General features: G+C 33.2%; 1 protein-coding gene across 1 annotated transcript in view; it reads right to left on the reverse strand.

The window, feature by feature from the left end:
- Positions 1–14,358: 14,358 nt before the first annotated feature.
- The window catches only part of LOC134712316 (uncharacterized), a 33,804-nt gene continuing 20,550 nt past the window's right edge, over positions 14,359–27,612 (reverse strand). Inside the window, exon 2 of the mRNA XM_063573748.1 lies at positions 14,359–15,451. Within this exon, the coding sequence (XP_063429818.1) occupies positions 14,443–15,432 (990 nt within the window). The 5' untranslated portion in view covers positions 15,433–15,451 and the 3' untranslated portion in view covers positions 14,359–14,442. The remainder of the gene's footprint in view (positions 15,452–27,612) is intronic.

A 27,612-nucleotide genomic window follows, 5' to 3' on the forward strand; every position in this document is an offset into this window, starting at 1 on the left:
TTCCTCAATTGAAAAAAAGGCAACTTGAAAAAAAAGTATTAAGACATCCGACTGTTTTCATATTTCTAACAATATTTAATTATATGTGATAAGGTTATATTTTTGCCAGGCTTTAATGAAAACCAAAGAAATCTAAAGTTTGGGGTGAAATCCATAGCACCCCATTAAAAGTAAATGGTCTGTACTGAAATGTTTTTAATGCATAAAAAAAATTGGCAGCATAGCTCCTAAGGACATGTTTTAATTGAATTCACACAGGCCACACAGTTTGGGTATATTTAATATTGTAAGAAAGAGAATAATTGCAATGAGTGGGGCAGCCCCCCTTATCCTAAAGGAGCATACTCATTGCAATCGAAGATAGATTTAATATAGAGAGAGTATATTTATTTTTCAAGCTAACCATTCATTTTCTCTACATCTTTGTGTAGTTAGGGTTGCTTCTTATTGATTTGGCATGATCTATATCCATTAACATTTCAAATGAGCCCTTCCTCCGTACAGGCGTGTTTACAGATATCCATGAAGATTTAAGTCACGGAGGAGTGGTTTCATCTTTGTCGTCTTCACAACGATTTGTAGAAAATATGCCATACTTCAAGCTGCTGTCGAATTATTCAACCACTGAAATTGGTTCCGTAAACTGATAAAGTCAGGCTCCCCAGATTCTGAACCCGAGTTGTTTGAGACAGAATGGTTATCGTGTCAGTTATGAATATCCGCTGCATCATCGTCAATGATATCATCACACATCATTACATGTGCCTGAATCTGTATAAACAGTTTACTAATAAACTTTTTTGTTTGTTATTTGTCTTAAACATGTTAAAATTGACACAAGACAACAGCGTAAAGTACTCCTCCGTGACTTCATGGATACCTGTAAACAATTTCCATGTGCTTTATCATTAAATGGTCACATGAACGCTTGACGGGAAGCTAAGAAAAAACGAACTTGAAATGCGTAATTGACCCAGACTTTAAATCATTTCCGGAAAGGACAGAAAGTTCCGGATCGCGTCAATAGTGGTATTAAAAAAAAATTCTTCAAATTTAAAGCAATAAAATTTTCACAGTCGGGAGGTTTTTCAAGGGTCGGTCGGTAAACTGCAAACAAACAATATTTTAATTTAAGCCTAATAAAACTTTTTAAAAATAATTCCAACAACATGATTTGTTATAATGTAAAAAAAAAATTTGCAGGCACTATCATTTAATAACACCTAACTCATCAAAGTTCCTGGTTTCAATCGGGCATTTTAACAAACTCATAATGGATATCAGGATTAAAACTTTTTTTTGCGCCAGATGCGCTCGAATTAAAATAGTTGAAAAGGCCAAAACAAGGAACGAATCTGAAGAACGTTGAGGGTATAAAAATTCCTAAAAGTTTTTCAAAATACAACTTAAGTGGGTTTAGCATCAATTGAACATGTACAGACGGAGCTTAAAACAGTTATTTGCGACCCTCAAATCTAAATCGACACAATATGAAATCTTTTTTTTTATTTCGTACGATGCGCTAACTCGACAAAAAGCTTCAAAGAACATCTTTTGTTGACGACAGACACCACAGGACATCACATGCAGTGACGCAATTTTGTCACGAATATAGATCAACCAATTCATAATGGTGTCCATAAAATTTACGAAGCGTCATTTTTAATCTTTCCTCCTCAAAATTCTGTTAAAGCAGTTTCTGCGTAAGGAGCACACTCCTAGATAATTATGAAGTCCATATAGTTTGAACATACACGAGCGTATCGTATTAATTGAGATAAGTAAACACAATACCACGAAACAGACTACATGTTACGTCTGAAAAAAGGGAAACTGAAAAATAAATTTATTAATAGTATCGGAAGCACATGTCTGTGTTTGTTTATGTTCAACACGTGTTGATGAGAACATGGTTGCATACCTGGTTTGTTCTTGTATAATTTGATTGGCTATTGTATGTCGCAATGCAGGTATCCTCCCGTTTATACGAGGGTAGGATCGTGATTCTCGTACAAAATCTTATTATAAATAATAGATATTTTTAAAACCAGTTATTCGACGTTCTGCCTTTCCGAGTAGCATACCTTCCGTTTTGTTATACATATCCCCAACCTCACCCCACCCATTTGATAGATTTGAGTTAGACAGTTTAATCATGTGAGAAGATAAATTGTAATGTCATTTGATAATGTATAAATTGTGTTTTGTTGATTTTGATTTTTAGTTTGATGGAGTCCCGATACGGACTGTTTTGTATTGAGGAAACTTGTGTGCTCCTCTTGGATGAGTTATTAGATACAATTAACATTTGAAGGAATATTGAAATATGAATATATGAAATGTTTTTTTATGCTTGGAGGAAATTATAAAGTATTAAAGTGTGCTACTCAAAAGGAGGGCTCGTTCCTATAGTATACATGTGTTGAGTTTTAATTACTAAATAATTTCTGTTCGGTTAAGCTTGGCGAATTAGAACATACTTATATATAAAAGCGACGTCTTAATGTATGAACCGATGTTGGTCAATCAATAAGTTTGACATGAACTCATCAAATCTTCTTCCGATTGCATGGTGAAACCAAAGAATACATGTTTTTTCCTATTGTGCAAAATGTGCAAATACAACCCGATCTATCGATTATCTTGTTGTCTGCATATTGATATTGTAAAATATCAGCTGATCGACATAATATGATTCCTTTTTAAAATCGGCAGCTGCACTTACTCGATGAAAAGCTTCACAAGCATATTGTAACTTGCAGTTGATATTTTACAATATCAATATGCAGACAACGTGATAATTCTATATCAAGGTAAAGGCATACTCAGTTAAGGTTAATTCGACACAGCTTCAATTTCGATATCAGAAAAATGTCATTTAAAGGAAGTGCTGTTGATTTTTTTACTTGGGAAATTGGGGTCAAGGAAAACAAAAACGCTACATTAAAAAAAAATCAGAGATAAATCGAATGTAATTGGAAATCCAGAATGACTGAAAAATTGAAGAATAAAATAAAAGTTCGCTTCAGTTCCCAAGCTATTGTGTTGCTTTTCCCTAAATTGTACATTGATTATGATATAGATATCATATAGATATAAAGACTTGATTTGAAGGTTCAAAAGCAAATACAAGAATTAAGACTTATAGAGAGATAAAATTGAGAATGGAAATGGGGAATGTGTAAAAAAAAAAAACAACCCGACCATAGAAAGGACAACAGCAAAAAGTCCCCAACAAGTCTTCAATGCAGTGAGAAATTCCTGCACCCGGAAGCGATCTTCAGTTGGTCCCTAAACAAATATATATACTAGTTCAGTCATAAGAAACGTCATAAAAAAACTCCAAATTGTACACCTAAAGAACCTAAAATTAAAATAATACAATACTAACAAAGGTCAGAGGCTCCTTACTTGCGACAGGCCCAAAAATGCGATGGGTTAAACGTGTATATTTATATGTATATAAAGCTGCTAATAATATTATTATTGTTTGACGTAAATTTTACATTGAGGTTCTGAAAAAAGAAATTACCAATTCACCAACATTCCAAATGACTCCATTTTCAGAAAACGACATCTGTAACAAACATAAACTTTTAGCTTCCGCGTTCCAAGCAGAACCAAATACAATGAAAGTCCCAAATATGTATTGGCTTCCGAAGCTCCACAAAACACCGTACAAACATAGATTTATTTCATCTTCAAGCCATTGTTCCACAACTAAATTGCCTATTCTTCTTACCAGTACACTTGGTACAATAAAAAAACCTGATAATAAATTGTTCAAATAAGGCTTTCGAAAATAGTGGAATTGATTACTTTTGGAGTGTCAAGAACTTGTTGGAAGTACTTGATAAATTGCATGCATATATTGGTGATTTTGAATCTGTTCAAAGTTTTGATTTTTCTACCCTGTATACCACATTGCCTCACATGCTCATTAAGAAAACAATTACCCACCTAATTAAATGGGCATTTAAAAAGTCAGAATGTGAATATATATGTTCAAACTCTTTCAGGTCATTTTTTAGTAGCAATAAACAAAAAAAACTATGTCATTTGGACATGCTTTGATACTAAACATGCCCTTCAATTTTTACTTGATAACATTTTTGTTCGCTTTGGAGATTCCGTAAATCGGCAGGTTATCAGAATTTCAATGTGGACTAACTGTGCACCACTTATTGCGGATCTGTTTTTGTATTGCTATGAGTTACAATTTATGACAAAAATCAGCAAAGACCCATCGAAACAACATCTGATAAACGATTTTAATAATACTTTTAGATATTTGGATGACATTTTGGCTCTCAATAATGACGACTTCGGTATTTATACTAAAGAAATTTATCCTGTTGAACTTACTTTAAATAAAGCTAATATTAACAATGACTACTGCCCTTTCCTCGATCTTGATATCTATATCACTAACGGAAAGCTTAATACTAAAATTTATGATAAAAGAGATGATTTTTCATTTCCTATCGTCAATTATCCATTTTTAGATGGTGACGTTCCCTTGTCACCATCTTAGGGTGTTGATATATCTCAACTTGTACGATTCGCTCGTGTTTGTAACAATGTTTTAGATTTTAACGAGAGAAATTTATGTGTATTACTGAAAAATTATTACACCAGGGTTTTCGATATCACAAACTAGTCAAAACATTTACTAAATTTTATCATCGGTATAAGGACATCATTCGTAAATATAACTCAATCTGCAGACTTCTTATACTTTTAGGTATTTCACATCCATTTGTTTATAAAAATATTCTTTATAAAGCACAAAAATGTCAGTATTCACCGCAGAAACTAACAAAACCTTTAAATAGACTTATTAAGAAGGGATATAGTTACGATACTGTTGTCATGTCATTAAAAATTGCATATTTTGGCGTTTATATTGATTCACTTATAGGGTCTTTGCATTGGAACTAAACACATTTATTCAAAAAACAGTTGTTGGCATGACACGGGTTATATTCTTCTCATATTGTTATGATGGTATGATACTTAACCCCTAATGGGAAGGATTGTACCTGATATTCATATGATGAAATCATAATCTTTCAATCAGTTTAATTGAAGTCTGGAGCTGGCATGTCAGTTAACTGCTAGTAGTCTGTTGTTATTTATGTATAATTGTCATTTGGTTTATTTTCCTTGGTTACATCTTCTGACATCAGACTTGAACTTCTCTTGAAATGAATTTTAAATGTACGTATTGTTATGCGTTTACTGTTCTACATTGGCTAAAGGTATAGGGGGAGGGTTGAGATCTCATAAACATGTTTAACCCCGCCGCATTTTTGCGCCTGTCCCAAGTCAGGAGCCTATAATCTTTGTTAGTTTTGTATTACTTTAATTTTAGTTTCTTGTGTACAATTTGGAAATTAGTATGTCGTTCATTATCACTGAACTAGTATATATTTGTTTAGGGGCCAGTTGAAGGACACCTCCAGGTGCGGAAATTTCTCGTTACATTAAAGACCTATTTGTGACCTTCCGCTGTTGTTTTTTCTATGGTCGGGCTGTTGTCTCTTTGATACATTCCCCTTTTCCATTCTCACTGTTATATGACATCTCAACCATCCCCCTATACTGCAATATCACATATTTTAAAGATGTTACAATTCAGTATTTTTCAAAACATATCTGAATTTTTTTTTTATGAATATTAGGTTTTTTTGCATAGGTACCAGGATTATAATTTAGTACGCCAGACGCGCGTTTCGTCTACATACGACACATCAGGGACGCTCATATCAAAATATATATACATCCAAACAACACTGTGTCTAAACCACACCGGCAAAATTTGCTCGGACTCGATGGTATCTAACATCCGGCACAATGACGGCACACCAATAGACAAAAGAAAGGTAGGTTTCTCCTTATTTTTTAATTTTTTTTTATGATATCGAAGAATATATATAAATATACAACTATTTTCTATTGTGAGATGCAATATTTTCTACAACCGTTCTATATTAACGGAGAAATAAGTCAAAATGCATGTCAAAATGACGAATTGAGTGAACCTTGCCTCGAAATTGTTTAATTTCTCGTTAAATAGTTTACATTGTACAGAAAGAAAGGTACGGGAAGATAGATATTGACACGGCAATTGCAAATTTTATTAGTATAAGCATCTCAATAATTTTATCTCTGTGTATGGAACGAAAGAAAAGGGTCATGTAAAATAAAAATAAACCGGTTTCGTCAATGTTGTTATTACACAATCACCCGGTTTCGTCTATATATATCACCTGGTTTTTTAAAAACAAAAATTCACAAACAATTTATGAAAAGCAACTTTGGCACGGATCTGAAAATTGTCTTTCGAGAATTTAAATATATATTTATTGTAAAGTAAACTTGGCGTGTTAAAATTTATTTATACATAGTTAATTATGATAATACACATTTTCCTAATGAAAGGCGTATCCCTTATTTCACTTAACTTCAAACTTATTTTAAATGGAATATAAATACTCAATAGCAAACACTGGTATCTGATTATTTTGTTTCTGGTAAGCACATTTATTTTCCTACGCATGTTTTTCACATTATTTTTACAGTTCAAATTAATTTTTTTACAGTTCGAATTCAATTGAAACTTCAAGATAACTTTCGAAAACAATATCTGACAGTTTTGTATTTTCAATGTGAATAAAAGTTGGTTTGCAAATCATGACCGTCATTTAAATCTAGGTCTTATTTAGAAGAAGTGACGGTAACCACTTATCCCATACACATTGACAATGAGACCACTTTCTTTTAGACACAAAAATGATGTTGAATTAATCAAGTTTAGGTCAGCGTATGCCTTAAACAATGAGAAAAACACACAAACTGCATGAACGCAATCTATAACCGGGCCCTAAATTATAAATGTAAAAACAATTCAAACAAGAAAACTACCTGCCTATTTTATGTTCAAATCGCATATGGTATAAAGCAACCAAAAACAACCATGGAATTACAAGCGTGTGACTCGGCAATGGACTGAGTCAAAGTGCTGTCGCTGACACAAACAGTACAACAAAAGTACAAATAATAAAAAATGATGAATAAACCTAAACTCGTCTTATCACAGAGCCTGTATTGTAAATTCGCGATTTGTGCCAAAACTTGAATCATAGTTAAAATTATCCCTTAAATATAATAAATATACATGTATTCGCAGTTTACTATGAAGTCCACTATCACTGAACTAGTATACATATTTATTAAGGGCCAGCTAAAGGAAGCCACCGGATGCGGGAGTTTCTCGCTTCATTGAAGACCCATTGTGGCCTTCGGCTGTTTTCTGCTCTATGGTCGGGTTGTTGTTGTCGCTTGGAATTTGTATGAACTTTTCATGTTGATAGACATTTTTAAATAATCTGTTGCTTTTTTATTATTTCAGATAATAGAAAACGTTACAATTGAGGCATTAGTTGAGTCATTTCATGAACTTATGAATGAAAACTCATCAGCTGTTTCAACTGCAGTCAACAGGACCGATGATCAAGATGTGTTTGTTTGCTGTTTTTGTGGGAAAAAATTAAAAACAAAAAGTGGCAACAGACGTCATGAAATAAGTCACTCTGACACTGAGAAAAGGAGACATGAATACAAGATCTGTCACAAAACGTTTGCAGACAACGCCCACCATCTTGGCCACATGAACACGCATATTGGACATAAACCTTTCAAGTGTGGAAAATGTAATAAACAGTACACATACCAAGGTTCCGTCAAGAGGCACTTGAAAGTGTGTAACACTCTTAATGCTAAACGTTCCAGTGTTCAATGTGCCCTAAAAGATTTGACCGGAAAGATCTACTAACTGACCATGTGACAGGAAAGCGCAAGAAATGTGTAGCCCAATATCATTGCCAAGTATGCAACAAAGGCTTTCGATACAGATCTAGCAGGTCTAATCATACTAGAAAAAAACATCATTGAGGATGAACGATCTGTTATTGTTATTTTTTATGCCTCAGTTATATTTATAGACAACTCTTAGGAAGCTTCTTATGTATTGTAAGAGTGAAACAGGGGGCTAGGGGGATATTGTCCTGCATTTGTTTTCAGTTTTTATCTCTGTCCTGCTTTTTTTTATATTTCACTTTATTCTGTCCTTTTTAAGTAGTAGTTTATTCCCTTTTTACATAACTTGTTATCCTGCCATTTTCAATCTAAACTTTTGGCTTGCCTTTTAACTAAGAAGTGCATAAAGTTTGATGCAGTTATAATACTTCGTTTTTGAGATATGGCGGGACATGTTAAAAAAAAACACATTCCTGTTTCACTTACATTTTCTGTAACTCAAAAAGATTTAATTTGATTTTCACTATAAGGTTTACAGATCGTTTGACCATTATAAGAAATAACAATGTTAAATTTTAAGAAAATAAGATCAGCTGTCCTGAAGTTACGGTGCGACATGTTTATGCTGGACAGACGGATAGATAGACGGACGGACGGACGGACCGAATAACTGAAAGATGGAGAAACGGGCGGATGGAAGGACGGACGGACAGACGGGTGTATACAATAATACGTCCTGTCAATATTGGTACGGGCGTGTAAAAACGCAAAGAAATGAAAAAAAAAATCGTAATAAAAGGTCAATAAGTTTTATTAGGATATCGGCCAAGTCGATTTATTTATATATTTGTCTGCCTTATCATTTTCCTATATAACTTGTATATATATTTGAAAAAAATGTTTAGAAATCGATAAAAAGAACTTGATATTCGGCATTAATTATAAAAAAAATAATCCAACTCACATAATCCGATTTCCCGGGTGTCCATGTTTTCTCATTTCTTACAATATTTTAATTCGGTATCCACTTTATAAGTTAAATGGCGAATCTAGATGACGTATAGGTTGCACGCCCCGATCCCACCTTTGGTTGCCAAAACTATAGTGATTCCTGTATAAAGATTACATACATTGAATGATTAAATTACTTATAAAGGTGTCCATTCTTTTGTGCGAGAAAATCACATATCAATTGTGTTTTCGATTTTTAAGACCGTAAGCTTTAATTTCAAGTTTAAACATGTTTAACATATTTTCCCATAACTCATATAGAAAACGCATATTTAGAGAGCTTTAATCTCAATATGCTGTTAAAAAGTTTCGGAATTCAAAGTTAAATTAAAATATTCGTGTTCTATAAGAGTAGGAATTTGCTTATTATTTATTTGAATCTGAGACTCATATAAATAATAAGCCGCTGTTCGGTGAACGAACTTGTTTTCGAACGACCCACACAACTCCTTTTGAACGCTGAAGTTAAATAATCAATTATAATGTAATGCGATTATGATTTTTTTATTTGACCAAACCGGGTTATGCATTTTGAAATTTATGACGAAACCGGGTTATATACATTGACGAAACCGACCAGTTCAATTTTGACATGACCCATTTCTTTTGTTCCATACACAGAGATAAAATTATTGAGATGCTCATAATAAATAAATTTGCAATCTCCGTGTCAATATCTATCTTCCCGTACCTTTCTTTCTGTACCATGTAAACTATTTAACGAGAAATTAAACAATTTCGAGGCAAGGTTCACTCAATTCGTCATTTTGACATGCATTTTGACTTATTTCTCCGTTAATATAGAACGGTTGTAGAAGATATTGCATCTCACAATAGAAAATAGTTGTATATGTATATATATTCTTCGATATCATACAAAAAATTAAAAAATAAGGAGAAACCTATCTTTCTTTTGTCTATTGGTGTTCCGTCATTGTGCCGGATGTTAGATACCATCGAGTCCGAGCAAATTTTGCCGGTGTGGTTTAGACACAGTGAACAAGTTAAAAGTTGAAAAGCATTTAGGATCCAAAATTCCGAAAAGTTGTGCCAAATACGGTTAAGGTAATCTATGCCTGGGATAAGAAAATCCTTAGTTTTTCAAAAATTCAGTTTGGTAAACAGGAAACTTATAAAAATTACCACATTATTGATATTCATGTCAACACCGAAGTGTTGATTACTGGGCTGGTGATCCAGGACTGGGACGAAAGGTCCACCAGCAGTGGCATCGACCAAGTGGTGTAAATAGTTATCAAAAGTACAAGGATTATGATTTAGGACGCCAGACGCGGGTTTCGTCTCCATAAAACTCATAAGTGACGCTCATATCACAATATGTATAAAGCAAAACAAAACAATTATTGAAGAGCACTGAGGATCCAAAATTTCAAAACGTTGTTCTAATTAGACGAAGGTAATCTATGCCTGGGATAAGAAAATCCTTAGTTTTTCAAAATTTAAAGTTTGGTTAACAGGAAATTTTTAAGAATGACCACAGTATTAATTATCATGTCAACACCGAATTTATGACTACTGGACTGGTGATACCATCTGGGACGAAACGCCCAACAGTAGTGGCAACGACTAAGTGTTGTAAATAGTTATCAAATGTAACAGGATTATAAATTAGGACGCCAGACGCGCTTTTCGTCGACATAAGACTCATCAGTGACGCTCATATCAAAATATTTAATAAGCCAAACAGGTAAAAAGTTGAAGAGCATAGAGGATTCAAAATTCCAAAAAGTTGAGCCAAATACGGCTAAGGTAATATATGCCTTGGATAAGAAAATCCTTAGTTTTTTTCAAAAATTCAAAGTTTGATAAACCGGATATTTTATAAAAATGACCACATAATTGATATTCATGTCAACACCGAAGTGTTGACTACTGGGCTGGTGATACCCTCGGGAAAGAAACGTCCATTAGCAGTAGCATCCCCCCAGTGGTGTAAATAGTTATCATAGGTACCATGATTATAATTTAGTACGCCAGACGCGCATTTCGTCTACATAAGACTCATCAGTGACGCTCATATCAAAATATGTACAAAGCCAAACAAAAACAAAGTTGAAGAGCATTGATGATCCAAAATTCCAAAACGTTGTGCCAAATACTGCTTAGGTAATCTATGCCTGGGATAAGAAAATCCTTAGTTTTTCAAAAATTCAAAGTTTGGTGCACAGGTAATTTATAAAAATGACCACTTAATTGATATTCATGTCAACACCTAAGTGTTGACTACCGGGCTGGTAATACCCTCGGGGACGAAACTTGCACTAGCAGTAGCATCGCCCCTGTGGTTTAAAAAGTTATCAAACGGGTACCAGGATTATAACTTAGTACGCCAGACGCGCGTTTCGTCTACATACGACTCATCAGTGAAGCTCATAGCAAAGTATCTATACATCCAAACAAGTTAAAAGTTGAAGAGCATTTAGGATCCAAAATTCCGAAAAGTTGTGCCAAATACGGTTAAGGTAATCTATGCCTGGGATAAGAAAATCCTTAGTTTTTCAAAAATTCAAAGTTTGGTAAACAGGAAAGTTATAAAAATGACCACATTATTGATATTCATGTCAACACCGAAGTGTTGATTACTGGGCTGGTGATACCCTCGGGGACGAAAGGTCCACCAGCAGTGGCATCGACCAAGTGGTGTAAATAGTTATCAAAAGTAGAAGGATTATGATTTAGGACGCCAGACGCGGGTTTCGTCTCCATAAAACTCATAAGTGACGCTCATATCACAATATGTATAAAGCCAAACGAAAAAAAATATTGAAGAGCATTGAGGAACCAAAATTTCAAAACGTTCTGCTAAATACGGCGAAGGTAATCTATGCCTGGGATAAGAAAATCCTTATTTTTTTAAAATTTAAAGTTTGGTAAACAAGAAATTTTTAAAAATGACCACAGTAATAATTTTCATCTCAACACGGAAGTGTTGACTACTGGGCTGGTGATACCATCTGGGACGAAACGCCCACCAGTAGTGGCAACGACCAAGTGTTGTGAAAAGTTATCAAAGGTACCAGGATTATAAATGAGGACGCCAGATGCGCTTTTCGTCGACATAAGACTCATCAGTGACGCTCATATCAAAATATTTATTAAGCCAAACAGGTAAAAAGTTGAAGAGCATTGAGGATTCAAAATTCCAAAAAGTTGAGCCAAATACAGCTAAGGTAATCTATGCCTTGGAAAAGAAAATCCTTAGTTTTTAAAAAAATTCAAAGTTTCATAAATAGGAAATTTATAAAATTGACCACATAATTGATATTCATGTCAACACCGAAGTGTTGACTACTGGACTGGTGATACCCTCGGGGAAGAAACGTCCATTAGCATTAGCATCGCCCCGGTGGTGTAAATAGTTATCAAATGTACCATGATTATAATTTAGTACGCCATACGCACGTTTTGTCTTCATAAGACTCATCAGTGACGCTCATTGCAAAATATTTATAAAGCCAAACAAGAACAAAGTTGAGGAGCATTGAGGATCTACAATTTCAAAAAATTGTGATGAATACGGCTAAGGTAATCTATGCCTGGGATAAGTAAATCCTTAGTTTTTCAAAAACTTAAAGTTTGGTTAACGGGAAATTTATAAATATGACCACATTATTGATTTTCATGTCAACACCGAAGTGTTGACTACTGGGCTATGGGCTAATGATACCCTCGGGGAAGAAACGTCCATTAGCAGTAGCATCGCCCCAGTGGTGTAAATAGTTATCAAATGTACCATGATTATAATTTAGTACACCAGACGCGCATTTCGTCTACATAAGACTCATCAGTGACGCTCATATCAAAATACATGTATGTACAAGGCCAAACAAAAACAAAGTTGAAGAGCATTGAGGATCCAAAATTCCAAAACGTTGTGCCAAATACTGCTAAGGTAATCTATGCCTGGGATAAGAAAATCCTTAGTTTTTCAAAAATTCAAAGTTTTGTGCACAGGTAATTTATAAAAATGACCACTCAATTGATATTCATGTCAACACCGAAGTGTTGACTACTTTCGGTGTTGACTACTGTGTTGGTGATACCCTCGGGGACGAAACTCGCACTAGCAGTAGCATCGCCCCTGTGGTTTAAATAGTTATCAAAGGTAACAGGATTATAATTTATTACGCCAGACGCGCGTCCCGTCTACATAAGACTCATCAGTGGCGCTCATATCAAAATATGTATACAGCCAAACAAGAACAAAGTTGAAGAGCATTGAGAATCCAAAATTCCCAAAAGTTGAGCCAAATACGGCTAAGGTAATCTATGCCTGGGATAAGAAAATACTTAGTTTTTCAAAAATTCAGTTTGGTAAACAGGAAACTTATAAAAATTGCCACATTATTGATATTCATGTCAACACCGAAGTGTTGATTACTGGGCTGCTGGTGATCCAGGACTGGGACGAAAGGTCCACCAGCAGTGGCATCGACCAAGTGGTGTAAATAGTTATCAAAGGTACCAGAATTCTAAATTAGGACGCCAGACGCGCGTCTCGTCTACATAAGACTCATCAGTAACACCCACATCAAAATATGTATAAAGCCAAACAAAAACAAAGTTTAAGAGCATTGAGGATCCAAAATTGCAAAACGTTGTGCTAAATACGGCTAAGGCAATATATGCCTGGGATAAAAAAAAATCCTTAGTTTTTTTTCAAAAATTCAAAGTTTGGTCAACAGGAAATTTATAAAAATGACCACATTATTGATATTCATGTCAACACCAAAGTGTTGACTACTGGGCTGGTGATACCCTCGGGGACGAAACGCCCACCAGCAGTGGCAACGACCCAGTGTTGTAAATAGTTATCAAAGGTACCAGGATTATAAATTAGTACGCCAGACGCGCGTTTCGTCTACATAAGACTCATCAGTGATGCATATATCAAAATATGTATAAAGCCAAACATGAACAAAGTTGAAGAGCATTGAGGATCTACAATTTCAAATCGTTGTTCTAAATACGGCTAAGGCAATCTATGCCTGGGATAAGAAAATCCTTAGTTTTTCAAAAACTCAAAGTTTGGTAAACAGGAAATTTATAAAAATGACCACATTATTGATATTCAAAATATCAGACTATAAACTATAAAATTTTAGACGTCGACTCTAGAAAACTGTAATTGCAATTATGTCTTACTAAACTTTTAGGGGTATTTCACAATCTATTATTTCTGCCGGGCAATACACTATATCTTCTATCTGTCTACTTTAGTGTTGATTATAAAAAAAACAATTAAGAGATGAGGTATGATTGAAATTGGGCAACTTATAAACTGAAACCAAACGACGAAGTAGTTGGCAACTATAGGTCATCCTATGGTCGTCAACTTTGATCTAAACTCATACAGCATACATTAAACTATCAAAGGCTCCGAAATGTTAAAAAATGTAAAAAAGTTCAAACAATCAAACGATGGCTTGATTTATTTTTATAAATCAATAAACAAAAACAAATATGTTATACAATAACCAACTACAATAACTGAAATACAGGCTTTTGACTTCGTTAACTTAGCAACAACTATTATTCCTGATTATCATGATCGAAGCAACACCACGACTTTTGTTTTATTCATGATCGCTATGACCGATATGACGCGTTGGTGTTTTCATTATACATTAAAAATCCTAAGTAAAACCATGGATCACCGGATAAAACTGTTTGTTTCCCTGGTAGGTACGGTTGAACTTCAACTGTAATTGGATTTTTCTTTCTCTCCTCGACTGTGTACATTGAATAAAGTATGTGTTGTTCTACGTTCATAAGTTCAAGTGACAAATAATACATTACTCTGGTTTTATACTGAGATTCAAACTTTTTTAAAACGTCTGGTTTTCCTAAAAATAGTCCACCACCTATCCAATTTTTATTACCAAGAATAATAGATCTTGCAGAAACGTTCTTTAAAGGTACATCATAAACTTGATTAGCACCAACTTTTGAATTGTCAAAATCATTTGGGACTTCTAAATAGAAATATTTTTTACGACTAGACACATCACGGTAATAGCCTAAGTCTATCCAGGAATAGTAGTCTGATACCATTAGTTTTGAATCAATTGCTTTTGCAACTAGAGTCAGCTTTGAATGAGTCATACATGTGTACTCCGGTAAGTATGTATTCGGATAGTGCTTTGGGTATCCCGGTTTGGAATAAATTTTGGCTATTTGTGGTTTGATTTGGAATGACCATAGGTCATCTCTAGATAGCATCATTATTTGTGTGATAAAAGCTGAATTGTTCCGTAATTCTGTAAAGAATTCAGCAAACATTTTCGAATCTGTATAAATTATCAGTGGATTTTTAAGATATTTGTACACAGACATCCAAACTTTGTACGACTCCGGTGTTCGGACATTTGAAACTGAACCTTTCGAAAAATTTCCGAGATTAAAAAATGCTGTTACTACAGTGAGACTTCTATTTGTATTTATCCATACATCCTGATAAGTTTCCTTTCTTTTTAGTAAAAACTGTGTCAATCTATAATTGAACTTCTGCACCTCCATTGTAAGAAATAAAACAAAAATCAATGATACCAAGATCGTAGGACGGATACTATTCTTCATCTTTCGTGGTTTGACCTTCCTGTAAGATAATTAGGTATCATAATTATAAACATACTTTGTTTTACAGTGGTCATTTTGGGGCCTTTTATAACTGACGCGGTATGGGCTTTGCTCATTGTGGAAGGCTGTACGGTGACCTATAGTTGTTAATTTCTATGTCATTTTGGTATCTTGTGGAGAGTTCTCATTTTTTATATATGTATGTCAAAGGGGAATTTTTTCTTTGTTTTTTTTTTTTCTTTATCAAAGATATTATGTTTGGTGTTACAAATAGCTAGGCGTTTACAGTTGTCTTTCAAAATTAATGGAATAAAAACTGACAAAATAAATTTCAATAATACTTTGAAAACCACAAAAAAAAATTTCAGTATAATATAATTAAACACCACATATATCGGAGATGGCAATAAAGTAGGTAACCACTCTTCAAGACAATGTTGACATCTTGGCTCTACCTTTATTATTTTGTTTTGGCAATCGTTTTTTTTTCGCCCTTTCACCTGCGCCTTATTTATATAATATATAGTTGTTATTCTATAAATAAAAGGTATATGCAAAACAATCGCATTGATGCCTTTGGTTGTTAAAGTATATTTCGGAAAGGTTTAAATTCTAATTTTATTTTTCTCCTTATACAAAAATTATATCCTTAAAAGTCTTTTTGTTGTCTTTTACTGTTTGTGTATCAATGCTCAGTATTTAACTGTAACATGTAGTTGTGGTAATAAGACAGAGAGATGTGAAAGAAAAGACTGTGTGCTTGCATCATTCGTTTGTTGTAAGCGGTTCATAAGACTTTGATAACTTGTACAAAAAATTAGTACAGATTATAATGTGTACAACATTACAAAAAATGGAAAACAACACGTTTTATAATTTATTGTAATGTTGTACACTTGTACACCATATATATATAAATAAACACACTCAACAGCAGCTACGACTATAATAGAGAGATACTTAGTCAACAATGATATCCAGGAAAAAACAGTAGCAGTTGATGAAGCCTGTGATGTTTAAATCACGAGTAAGTTGCTGTAACTTACGTCTGTATATGTTGTGTACAAAAGGGTTTTGTACAAGTTATCAGTTTTTTGACACATACCTTCCTGCACTAGGTGATAATACATCAAAACACGTTTTGGAATAAATTTTAAATATGCTTTGAAAAAATTCCAAATTGAATAAAACAACACTGCATCAATTATCTGAATGTACCTTCGTCGGGAACGCCCAGCACCGAATAATTGAAAGCCATGGCATGTATAAAAACCGAGAAAGTTGAATAGCCATATGACCCTAAACTTGATTAGTCTTTCCTTAAAATTATGAATATAAATTTACGTCTTTATAATGCGTCTGATATAAATTTTATTTCGAAGAAATAAACTAATCGGAGAATTTAGTTTAAAAAAATATTCAACTAGTGATCGAACAACACGTAAATTGACAATTCGCTACTAGTTAAATGTCAGTGCTGTTTGGTCACGAGTTGAATATTTTTGGATATTTTAAAGGGGCACTAGCTACCAAATTCTTGTTCATCGATTTGACTCAAAATCTCATATTTTATTTATAACAATGTAAACATTTTCCAAATTATCAAAAGTATAAAAATAACTAATTTACAGTCCTTGGTCTCAATAAGATGTAGCTTCGTTTCGTTGGAGTTTTAACCAAGACGCCATCTAATTAACTATCGAGTTGACCTTATATGCCCATATAAGCGATTTTAACATAAACATATATATAGATAGATTAAGCAACTCGTGCAATTAAATTTTGTATAATTATAGATTGAAAATTTATGTTTATCGTCGTTTTTACCTTTAAAAGAATAATTTTGTGTTGATCGAATCAGTTAATTACCTTTTTTAATCAAATAATTACCTTTTTTTTCACTTTCAATGTTGACATTCTTTCCTTTAAATACCCGTACATACACGGAAAATGCATGCGTTATTCTATCTTTTTGTACGGGGTTAAATTGGAGTTCACATCAATACGGATTTGAATGATGTGGAATTATTCACTTGCAAGTGAATAATTCATTTTCAATATTTATTAGCTTAATTTGACAAAATTTAACCATTTTAGCTAATAAAAGCAAATTATCATTTCACTTTTTCACTTTTATTAAATTGATTGAACAAAAGAAATCATACTTTTGATTTTATTTATATATCTCGTAGAGAGTGCCCCTTTGATTCTTTGATATTAAAGCTATTTTTATTAGATTCATAACGGGCTTTTTACAGGATGTATTTTAAGTAGGAAACTCAAGAAACTATCTTGTTCTAAAACTAGAGACGTAGCACACTCCATATACGATACATTAAATGTAATATCTCAGTCTGACAAGAGAAATATCGCGTATGTTAAAGTACATGTCACATATCACAGCAGACGCAACCTATCAGCACGGGTTATGCCAGACTGGAGAGTTCAAGTTTACTATATTTCTATACCCTACTTTACTCTATTGTTTTGTGAGTCGAGTCAGTTAGGGTAATTTTATACTAGATACAAATATTTAAATAATCATGAATTACTTTATTTTTTTTGTAGGTCACGACGATATGTGTAAAATCAATTTAGATATTATGAGAAGTTTTCCGACTGGAGCATTCATTTCACATAAACAGTTGGAACTCAGATTTCCATCATTAGATTTGTTTCTCATGTTGTTTTCTCTCCATCTTTTTATTTTGCGCTTTTGGTTGGTGAGTGACACAAACTTGTACCAATATAATAAAAAAAAAAGATGTGGTACGATTGTCAATGAGACAACTCTCTACAAGAGACCAAATGACACAGAAATTAACAACTATAGGTCACCTTACGGCCTTCAACAATGAGCAAAAGTGATGCCGCATAGTCAGCTATAAAAGGCCCCGAAATGACCATGTAAAACAATTCAAACGAAAAAACTAATTTTAAGCTTAAAAGAGGGACGAAAGATACCAAAGGGACAGTCAAACTCATAAATCTAAAACAAACTGACAACGCCATGGCTAAAAATGAAAAAGACAAACAGAAAAACAATAGTTCACATGACACAACATAGAAAACTAAAGAATAAACAACACGAACTCCACCAAAAACTAGGGGTGATCTCAGGTGCTCCGGAAGGGTAAGCAGATCCTGCTCCACATGCGGCACCCGTCGTGTTGCTTATGTGATTACAAATCCGGTAAATAGTCTAATTCGGTAGGTCAAATTCATGAAAGGGAAAGGGATTGTAGTTACGACGTAAGGAACATATCCGATATCATTTGTGAAACGGTTATTCCATAACGGTCAACCAACTCGTGATGGCGTCCGTTAAATTTACGAAGGGATGATTTCAACGGCTATTGGTACTTTACGGAACGGAACAGAACGGAACGGAACGGAACGGAACGGAACGGAACGGAACGGAATTTCATTTAAGGTATCCAAAGGGGGCATTTATCAAAATTTCGAAAAATCTTTAAAACAAAACAAACTTTAAAATTTCTGTGTTTTACGGTTTTCCATATACAAATAACACAAATGTATACTTAATCTCATCTCCACAGGTGAGTTGTGTAATAATGTATAACATCGGGAAATATTCTGTAGATGAATATGTCGGATTGTCCTGATAAATTATCATGAAATTAACGCATTTGCAAGTCATGCATTATGATATCTAGACTGACCTCACGTCGTCCTTTCCGACGATGATTAGAAACATTGGTTCTGATTTTAACTTTTTAAATTCATTATTCCGTTCCGTTCCGCAAAGTACCAAATGCTGTGAGGAATTGGTATTTAACGGAATCAACGGAAACAGACATCTTTTTAAATGTAATTAAAGCAGTATGATAAAAAAAATTGTCTGACACCTCTTTTTGCATGAGTAGTATGTGTTTTAGATAGCATTTTCGACTTGATCAATAATCAAAAATTTAACACAAAGGCAGGTTACACAAAAAGTCTTTCTCCTTCCATCGGTAATTATATTTTAAAAAAGAGGCCTTCAACAGCCCGTTCCGACGATGATTAGAGACAGTGATCAAGTTGAATCTGATTTAAACTTTTTAATTTATTTTTCCGTTCCGTTCCGTTCCGCACAGTACCAATTGGTCTGAGGAATTGGTATTTAACGGAATCAACGGAAACAAACATCTTTAATGTAATTAAAGCAGTATGATAAAAAAAAATGTCTGACACCTCTTTTTGCATGAGTAGTATGTGTTTAAGATAGCATTTTCGACTTGATCAATAATAAAAAATTTAACACAAAGGCAGGTTACACAAAAAGTCTTTCTCCTTCCATCGGTAATTATATTTTAAAAAAGAGGCCTTCAACAGCCCGTTCCGACGATGATTAGAGACAGTGATCAAGTTGAATCTGATTTAAACTTTTTAATTTATTTTTCCGTTCCGTTCCGTTCCGCAAAGTACCAATTGCTCTGAGGAATTGGTATTTAACGGAATCAACGGAAACAGGCATCTTTAATGTAATTAAAGCAGTATGATAAAAAAAATTGTCTGACACCTCTTTTTGCGTGAGTGGTATGTGTTTTAGATAGCATTTTCGACTTAATCAATAATTAAAAATTTAACACAAAGGCAGGTTACACAAAAAGTCTTTCTCCTTCCATCGGTAATTATATTTTAAAAAAGAGGCCTTCAACAGCCCGTTCCGACGATGATTAGAGACAGTGATCAAGTTGAATCTGATTTAAACTATTTAGTTTATTTTTCCGTTCCGTTCCGTTCCGCAAAGTACCAATTGCTCTTAGGAATTGGTATTTAACGGAATCAACGGAAACAGACATCTATAATGTAATAAAAGCAGTATGATAAAAAAAATGTGTCTGACACCCCTTTTTGCACGAGAAATAAGTGTTTTAGATAGCATTCCCGACCTGATAAATAATTTCTCGGTGCGGTGAAGACTCATTGTTGTCCTTAAGTCTTTTCTGCTTTTTGTCGGGTTGTTGTCTCTTAATTTGAAACATTCCCTGTTTCCAATGTTTACTCTTTATAGAAAAAAAACTTAAGATCACGTTCAAACCATGCATGTTTTTGGAGAGGGTAGGAATTTTTATCGTGATCGACAACACATTTCTTAACAGGGTCTTTTTTTCTCTTTTCAGTATAGTCAGTTTTGTAGATTTTCCGCATCAGATCGATAAAAAAACACTCAAAAATGAAAACAAAATTTAACCCGTCGTTATAGGAATGTGAACGAGTTCTTTTTAAATCATTTTGAAAGTGATTTGCTAAATGAGCCTCCGGATTGGAGGAGGGGGCTAGGGTGTGTGTTCATTTCTGTATTTTGTAATTTTATGCCATTTTACTCTATTCATAAACAAAATATGCTTTTTTCTGTAAAATTCTTGTGTTCCGGTCGGACATATGAAATTTCCTGTTATATCATAGTTTTTACATTATAGTCTTTGTCTTTACTTATCTCCAATAGATAGTTATTATTGAAAATTGATATATTATAGTTGCCTTCATACCTGTAGGTACAGAAAACGCTTATTTTCGTTTTTTCGTTAATCATTTATTTCAGTTTAATCAGTTTATGTTTTACCTTATTCTTTATTTTTAGCATTCCATTACCCTGTATTTTTTTTTTGGGCCGATATTTCTGTATAATATTCCCCTTTTTGCCCAATTTCTCTATTTATGACGAATCACTCTTAACTCTTTCCAAAAATAACGGTAACGGAAAACTTTTTGAGATCTCTGACGAATTAAGATAAGGTTATTTTGACGAATCACGACAAAATTTTAGCCAATTTGACGCTAACGGTACCGTAGCCGAAAAGACATTTTGACGCCTGACGGTAAAGGGCATTCGTACCCTTATTTATAATATATTCTGTAAACCGCATCCACACCCTCATAAACATTTACTTCAATGAATAACGGAGTCGCCGGACTCAGTCGATTTGTGTTATTTTTGGTAGAGAATGTGGTTGTTCTTTAATTTCCGATTTTCATGAAAGAATTAAGGGACGGACCATTTAACTTGCAAGGAGGGGGCATGTTTTTTTCGTAAATAAATATTTTGATTCTGAATTTTGAGAAAATAAATAATTTGGCCAGCAAGGGGAGAAAAAATATATTCTGACAGAGGATATTAACCATAAAAAATTATATTAAATTTGAAAAAAATAATTTGTCCCGCCACTTCCCAAAAATTAATAAATTTGCGTAGCGCGCAACAAAAAATCTTACGAGAAAAAACCCATGCCCCCCCCCCCCTGCAAGTTAAATGGTCTGTCCCTAATTTGGTTCAAATGAAGTGAAAGAAATAGATTCATTGTACCGTTAATTAGTACAAAACTACATACTAGAATTCAACAACAGCACAATTCAATTTACTCAGACATCAGTAGATGAAGCATCATCAAAACTTTCAAACATCTTTTTATCAGCAGCAAATCTATCACTTAAACGACCTTTAAAAAAACACACAAACAAACAAAAAAACAAAAAGTGGTTTGACGCAAGTTTACAACAAGCTCGAACTAACTTGCTTAATTATGGAAAAATTTATTCAAGATTTCCATATGATCCAATTATCAAAAATCACTTTTATAAACTGAATCGTGAATACTCCAAACTAAGGAAATATAAATACAAACAATACAAACAATCATTGATTAGTCAGCTGGACTCCTTGCACGAAGAGAATCCAAAACTGTATTGGAACTTAATTAATGAACTACAGGGAAAAAATGAAACTAAAAAAAAATGTGGAGTACAACCATCAACTTTGATATCACATTTCCAAAAGTTGTCACAACTGAAAGGTGAATTTCAAAGTAGATATACAGAGCTATGTGAAAAACTGAAACAGTTAGAAAACTCAAAATGTTTCAACGAGTTGGACTCCGTTATCACTGAGTCTGAAATATCCAAAGCCATTTCACAATTAAAATGCAATAAATCATCAGGCTTGGATAACATTAGTAATAATATGATAAAGAATGGACAGACTTTCCTTTTAAAAAGTTTTCAACAGATGTTTAATACTTGTCTGTCTTCAAGTATATACCCAACATCTTGGGCTGAAGGTTATATTACACCAATTTTTAAAAGCAACGATACAAGTGACCCTAACAATTATAGAGGAATAACAATAACAAGTGCAATTGGAAAGCTTTTTAATAGAATATTAAGTCTAAGACTGGACAAATTTCTTCAGGAACACAATATTATACATGATAGTCAAATTGGATTCACAAGGAAAGCCAGAACTGCAGATCATATGTTTATTTTAAACTGTCTTATTAACAAATACTGTAATTCAAAAGAAGGTAGACTGTTTGCCTGTTTTGTTGATTTTCAGAAGGCTTTTGATACTGTTATACATTATACAGGGATCAAGATTAAACTACTAGATATTGGGGCTGGGTCTTATTTTTATAACATTATTAAAAGTATGTATGAAATTAGCAAATCATGTGTCAAAATTCAAAATCAAGTAAGTGATTTTTTCCCATTAGATATTGGAGTCAAACAAGGTGACAACCTCAGTCCGAATTTATTCAAGATATTCATAAATGATTTGCCCAGCTATTTGTCAGATACTAGAGACCCAGTTAATGTCAATGACAAAGATCTACATTGTTTAATGTATGCTGATGATATTGTTTTATTATCTACATCAGCTGAAGGACTACGAGAAAAGCTGGGAATGCTTGATAAATTTTGCAAAGATTGGTGTCTCAATGTGAATACTAATAAGACAAAGGTGCTGATTTTCAACAAGGCAGGCAGACATGTAAAACAGATATTCACATTTCAGAATATAAATCTGGAATGTGTTTCAAAATACAAATACCTAGGTTTATATTTAAGCTCATCTGGTTCATTCAGTTATGCTCAAAATGAACTATACAAAAAATCCCTGAAAGCTCATTTCAAATTAAGGAAAGATCTTTTATCACTTAATCCTGATGTAAAAACAAGTATTCATGTTTTTGACCACACTGTAAAACCTATTTTATTATATGGTAGCGAAATATGGGGGATGTTTAATTCTCTTTCCTCTAAATGTAAGAAGGAAGATATATCTTTTGAAAAACTATATTCAGGTTTACCCTGTGAGAAACTTCATATAAAATTTTGTAAATTTATACTTGGGGTACACAAGAAAACAACAAATGCTGCAGTGTTATCTGAACTTGGAAGATTTCCAATATATTTTAATATTATAAAAGGAATGTTATTGTACTGGTATAGATTAGAGAATTTAGGTAATAATTTTCCTCTATTAAAAGAGGCATATACACAATCAAAGACACTACATCACATGAATATAACATCATGGTATGGTTCAATAAATGTTGTTTTTAAAATACTTGGTATTGACTATACAAATGCCGTTAATGCTCCATTTTGTGAATCCTTATACAAATTTAAGAAATATATACAAACCAAGCTATCAATATTGTTTATTAGCTGTTGGAAAAAACAAATAGATAAATTTTCAGACAGTAAACTGAAAACCTACCTTTTATATAAAACAAATTTTGGTTTTGAAAAATATCTAACATTGATCAAGAATTTTGAACTTAGAAGAAGTTTTACTAAATTACGTGTATCTTCTCATATATTACAAATAGAATTAGGTAGATATCAGGGTATTCCCCGAATTAACAGAATATGTAATAAATGTTCTTCCAATACTGTCGAAGATGAGGCTCATTTTCTATTTGATTGTAACAAATTTGAGGATGATAGAAATTGTATGTTAGCTAGTATTGCACAATATAATTCTTATTTTAATCATATGAACAGTCAAAGCAAAATTATCTGGTTATTTAGTGTAGAAAATGTTGAGTTACTTAAAATAATATGTAATTTTATATACAAACATCTTCCTTAGTGAAGATTAGTTAAAGGAAATCTATGTGTGTATATACATTTGATTGGACATAGAAAATTATATTCATCTGAATATCACAAACATACTAGCCGATTAAAAAAAAAAAAAAATTGTTAAGATATATTATTTATTCAAATGTTCTCTTATATCCTTGAGGCATCGTCCCCTGGTATCAACTGCATTCAAGTTACCTATGATGCTTCCTTGTTTGCTTTTGATACAGGTAGGAAAGAGACATTTACACACATTTTACATGCCTATGGCCCATAAGGTATCGCCCCCTGGTGTCAGCTGCCTTTAGGAAACCATAATGCTTTCCTATTTGCTGCTGACACAGGATGAGTCATGGACATGTTTAATTTCTACTTTCTTTTTGGCTAATTATTTTATATTTAATTGATCCAACTTTTTGTGTACTATACATATGTGGATATCTATTTTTCTTTTTTTCTTTTTGGGCTGCTCGTTTGTTATCTATATCAACCACACTTGCAATAAAATGCATTAGTATTAAAAAAAAAAAAACATACTATAGATTCTTTATCTACGTATTCTTTAAGAACTTAAATAGTTCTCGTTTAACTTTTTTTTTTTTATTATCTCATTGTTTGTATTGTATTATGAAAAAATTATTGATGTTGTAATGTTTATGCCCTTTGGGGTCCATAATTGGAAATAAAAATATCTTATCTTATCTTATCTTATTAGTAAAAACTGTTCCTGTGTTATTAATGAAAATATATGTATGTATTCGAAGAGGGGAAAACAAACAACCTCGAATGACAATAAAGGCTTAATGAGTTGCGTATGACTACAGGTACATAGTTAAATTTCACAAGTAAAAAGCGCAAATTTTCGGCCATTTTAGTAGTTTTATCAAATGTCCACTGTTCACATGTAAAAAAGCACAAACGTCCTTGTCCGATTGAAGGCGGTGACAAACTCATTTTTTATTATCCAATCAGCTGTCCGGCAAAACTTGACAGACAAAAGATTGACGTGCGAGTTTAACACAATGTAATTAAAAAATTGACACTGTCATAGTTTAAGTACACTTGTATTTCTACATCAAAAGCTAATGTCATTCGCACTGTATATTGTCAAAGTTGCGGACTTCTAATTTAATAAAAGGTTGATTTTGATATTTTCATTTGTAACCACTGTAATGACGCCGGGTATAATTGACGAGAGCTTTGTTTTTATTCAAGACATTTTTTTTTCATTTTTTTTTTAACTTAAATACACATGCATGATATTCATTAGCACAATTTAAAACTTACATTCAAATGAATTCCAAGAGGATCAACATTACTTTAGACATACAAATGTAGCAACTCATTCCGAACTTTAATAATTAACGACAACTTTTTTTTGCCCATTTCATCATTTTTTTTCCCGAAAATTTTAAAATATAATAAGGAATGGATGGATTTTGGGTAACCTGCATTTGTGTTAAATTATTTATTAATGATCAGGTCGAGAATGCTATCTAAAACAATTACCACTCATTCAAAAAAAGAAGTGTCGGCCTTTTTTTTTATCATACTGATTTTATTACATTTGTAGATGTCTGTTTCCGTTCGATTCCGTTAAATACCAATTCCTCAGACCAATTGGTACTTTGCGGAACGGAACGGAACGGAAAAATAAATTAAAAAGTTTAAATCAGATTCAACTTGATCACTGTCTCTAATCATCGTCGGAACGGGCTGTTGAAGGCCTCTTTTTTAAAATATAATTACCGATGGAAGGAGAAAGACTTTTTGTGTAACCTGCCTTTGTGTTAAATTTTTTATTATTGATCAAGTCGGGAATGCTATCTAAAACACTTATTCATCGTGCAAAAAGGGGTGTCAGACACATTTTTTTTTTATCGTACTGCTGTTATTACATTATAGATGTCTGTTACCGTTGATTCCGTTAAATAACAATTCCTCAGAGCAATTGGTACTTTGCGGAACGGAACGGAACGGAAAAATAAATTAAAAAGTTTAAATCAGATTCAACTTGATCACTGTCTCTAATCATCGTCGGAACGGCATGTTGAAGGCCTCTTTTTTAAGATATAATTACCGATGGAAGGAGAAAGACTTTTTGTGTAACCTGCCTTTGTGTTAAATTTTTTATTATTGATCAAGTCGAAAATGCTATCTAAAACACATACCACTCATGCAAAAAGAGGTGTCAGACAATTTTTTTTATCATACTGCTTTAATTACATTAAAGATGTCTGTTTCCGTTGATTGCGTTAAATACCAATTCCTCAGAGCAATTGGTACTTTGCGGAACGGAACGGAATAATGAATTTAAAAAGTTAAAATCAGAACCAATGTTTCTAATCATCGTCGGAAAGGACGACGTGAGGTCAGTCTAGATATCATAATGCCGCGATGATGACTTGCAAATGCGTTAATTTCATGATAATTTATCAGGACAATCCGACATATTCATCTACAGAATATTTCCCGATGTTATACATTATTACACATTTCACCTGTGAAGATGAGATTAAGTATACATTTGTGTTATTTGTATATGGAAAACCGTAAAACACAGAAATTTTAAAGTTTGTTTTGTTTTAAAAAAAAATCGAAATTTTGATAAATGCCCCCATTGGATACCTTAAATGAAATTCCGTTCCGTTCCGTTCCGTAAAGTACCAATAGCCATTTCAACTTCACCATTTGGAACTCTTGGTTTAATAGCTTCCTTGTGAGCAGTAACCCTCTATCAAGAAAATCATGATAGGAAATGCAAGCACGGGAATATCGTATCAATTGGGAGATATATACCCCGTATGCAGGTGCTGCTGGAATGTTGCTACTTAGAAATGGAAAGTTCACAATTGGAAAGCTGAAATCATCTCTTTTGTCGTAAAGTTTTGTCTTCAACCGACCCTCATTGTCAATTTCTAGATGTAAGTCAAGATATGAAGCCGACTTAACTGTATCTGTAGTATCCTTTATCTCCAATTCGATGGGATAGATGCGATCCACATAGTCACCAAATTTTGAATTGTTTAGTGAAAGAACGTCATCTATATAGCGGAAAGTAGAGTTAAAGGATATTGCTAACTTCTTATCTTTCTTCCTAAGAAGTTCCTGTACAAAAAATGACCAGACTCAAGCTGGCATGCAACTTTTATCGGCCAATCAAGATAGCAGCCACTTTTTTCCAGCAGCCAATTTTGACAATATATCTAAAAAACCAAAAATTGCATAAGACTCAAACGTTCCAAAAATCGCTAAATCTTAGTTAAATATAATTCAACAGCGGAATTCAACAATTTCGCGGCTTGT

This window comes from Mytilus trossulus, chromosome 3, assembly GCF_036588685.1.
Source record: "Mytilus trossulus isolate FHL-02 chromosome 3, PNRI_Mtr1.1.1.hap1, whole genome shotgun sequence".
Classification (NCBI taxonomy): domain Eukaryota; kingdom Metazoa; phylum Mollusca; class Bivalvia; order Mytilida; family Mytilidae; genus Mytilus; species Mytilus trossulus.